The sequence below is a fragment of the Primulina huaijiensis genome, unplaced genomic scaffold (assembly GCF_012295235.1).
Source record: "Primulina huaijiensis isolate GDHJ02 unplaced genomic scaffold, ASM1229523v2 scaffold206628, whole genome shotgun sequence".
Classification (NCBI taxonomy): domain Eukaryota; kingdom Viridiplantae; phylum Streptophyta; class Magnoliopsida; order Lamiales; family Gesneriaceae; genus Primulina; species Primulina huaijiensis.
This window is the reverse complement of record NW_027354543.1, coordinates 1-1,848: the sequence shown is the minus strand read 5'-3', so window position 1 is coordinate 1,848 and position 1,848 is coordinate 1. Positions and strand designations below refer to the sequence as shown.

Sequence of the window (1,848 nt, the reverse complement as noted above, 5' to 3'; positions counted from 1 at the left end):
TTTAATTAATGCATAATATCTGATTTCAACTCAAAAAAAAAAAAATAAAATTATTTGTTTGAAACCCTAAACCTACCCGTGAATTTTCAGAGAGAACGAAGTTTAACTGTTGTGTTCTTCGATATTCGATTCGGCTTCAGAATCGGGGAAGGATAGATGGCGGATCTTGATTTGGACCTGGACGAGCTGTTAGACGGCCCCACGCAGGTCCCCGTTCGATCCACACGCTTCAATCCCAAGAACTCAAAATTCAAGCCGAGGGTCAAAACTGAGCCATCTCAACACCTGCCAGCATCTTCATCTGACTATGCTGAACTGATGGGAAAGGAATCGGATTCCATTCCCTTGCCCAAAAAGGAGGAACTTGGTATTAAACCCGAATTTGCAAATGATGCTGAGATGGACATTGACTTGAAGTGTGGGGGGATAGTTGTAAACGGAATGAAAAAAGAAGAGACCGAAGATTTAATGGAAACTGAAGAAGGGGAAGCAGAGGACGAAGTTGTTCGAGAAATTGATGTCTATCTAACTTCTTCTCTGGATCCTAATACTCGGGTATTATTGAGTGTTTAATTTTAAATCTTTTTGTAGGAATTTTGTGAGTTGATTAAATGAACGATCATGGAGCACGAGGTAGTGGAACATTTACTTGGTTCTTTTTTCTCTTTTGCCATTCAGTTGTATGTGTTGCAATACCCGCTCAGACCAATGTGGCGGCCATATGAAATGGAAGGAAGATGTGAAGAGGTATTCATATTTTCCATTTGCTGGTGAAGCATTTTATTAACAAGTTTGATCTGGCAACTGTCTTGTGGTAAAAGAAAACACGTCTTAGGCTAAGTTGAGAACTCTACATATTGTGAGACTTGGTGTTGATTTTTCAGGTGAGGGTGAAACCTGCAAGTAACGAAGTAGAGGTTGATTTGGCCATCGATTTTGAATCCAAGAATTATGATAGAAATGCTGATTCTAGAGTTTTGATGAAAAAACAGGTTTGCTTTTTAAGACTCTTTTATTTGTACGATAGATGTTTCAGTTAGTTAATTAATGAGATAAGGTAAATACACTCTACTTGTTTCTATAAAGGTTTGGTGCATGACCTCTATTAACTATCAAATTTATGTTTTAAATTCTAGTAAGAAGGCTTTGTGGCATCAGTTTTAATTTAATAGAATCGACGACAGTCATAACCTAACATGATGTCGGTATTATTCTTGTATTAATAAACATTGATACAGACTTTCTTCTACTTCCACGTTTTTAGCAGCTCATTTTTCTTTTAGGGTGTAAAATTTGTATCCTCTGTTTTTTTGTTCTTTTTATAGACTCTTGCTTCATCATGGAAGCCACCTCAGGCAAGTGGTTATGCTGTTGGGGTTCTAACTGGAAATGAGGCATGCTTTCGTATCTCATAGAATCTTTCTGTTGCTCATTTTGAATGCCGGTGGGCTGCTGATGCTCAAACCTTAGCTGGACAATCACAATCTGTTGTTTGTCATGCAGTTACACTTGAACCCTATCCACGCAGTTGTACAACTTCGACCTTCCATAGAGCATCTTGATTCTATTGAATCCAAAAGGAAGGTTGTTACCAGTGTGGAAGATTCTGTGAAGGCAGAAGAGATCAAGCAGGAAAAACTTTCGAGTGCATCAAAACAATTGGTTAGTTGACTCATTTACTGTCACAACTAATATGACATTTATTTATTACACCTCTTTTTACTTAGTTGACATGTCTAGGCATACTAAACAAGTGGCTGAGTTAGTTATGACAATATCTCAGCATGCATCATCTCTTGATTATCAACTAGGACTGGAATATAAAGCCATCTTAAACAGGTGGGTACA

At 37.8% G+C, this 1,848-nt stretch overlaps 1 protein-coding gene across 1 annotated transcript; it reads left to right on the top strand.

Annotated features, from left to right (window-relative positions):
- The first annotated feature begins 54 nt into the window (after positions 1-54).
- Positions 55-1,764, top strand: LOC140966475 (uncharacterized). Its single transcript, XM_073426749.1, has 6 exons — positions 55-555; positions 679-747; positions 885-992; positions 1,326-1,394; positions 1,504-1,662; positions 1,741-1,764. Exons 1-6 carry the CDS (start codon positions 157-159, stop codon positions 1,747-1,749), a joined length of 813 nt encoding a protein of 270 aa, XP_073282850.1. The 5' UTR covers positions 55-156; the 3' UTR covers positions 1,750-1,764.
- Positions 1,765-1,848: the final 84 nt, after the last annotated feature.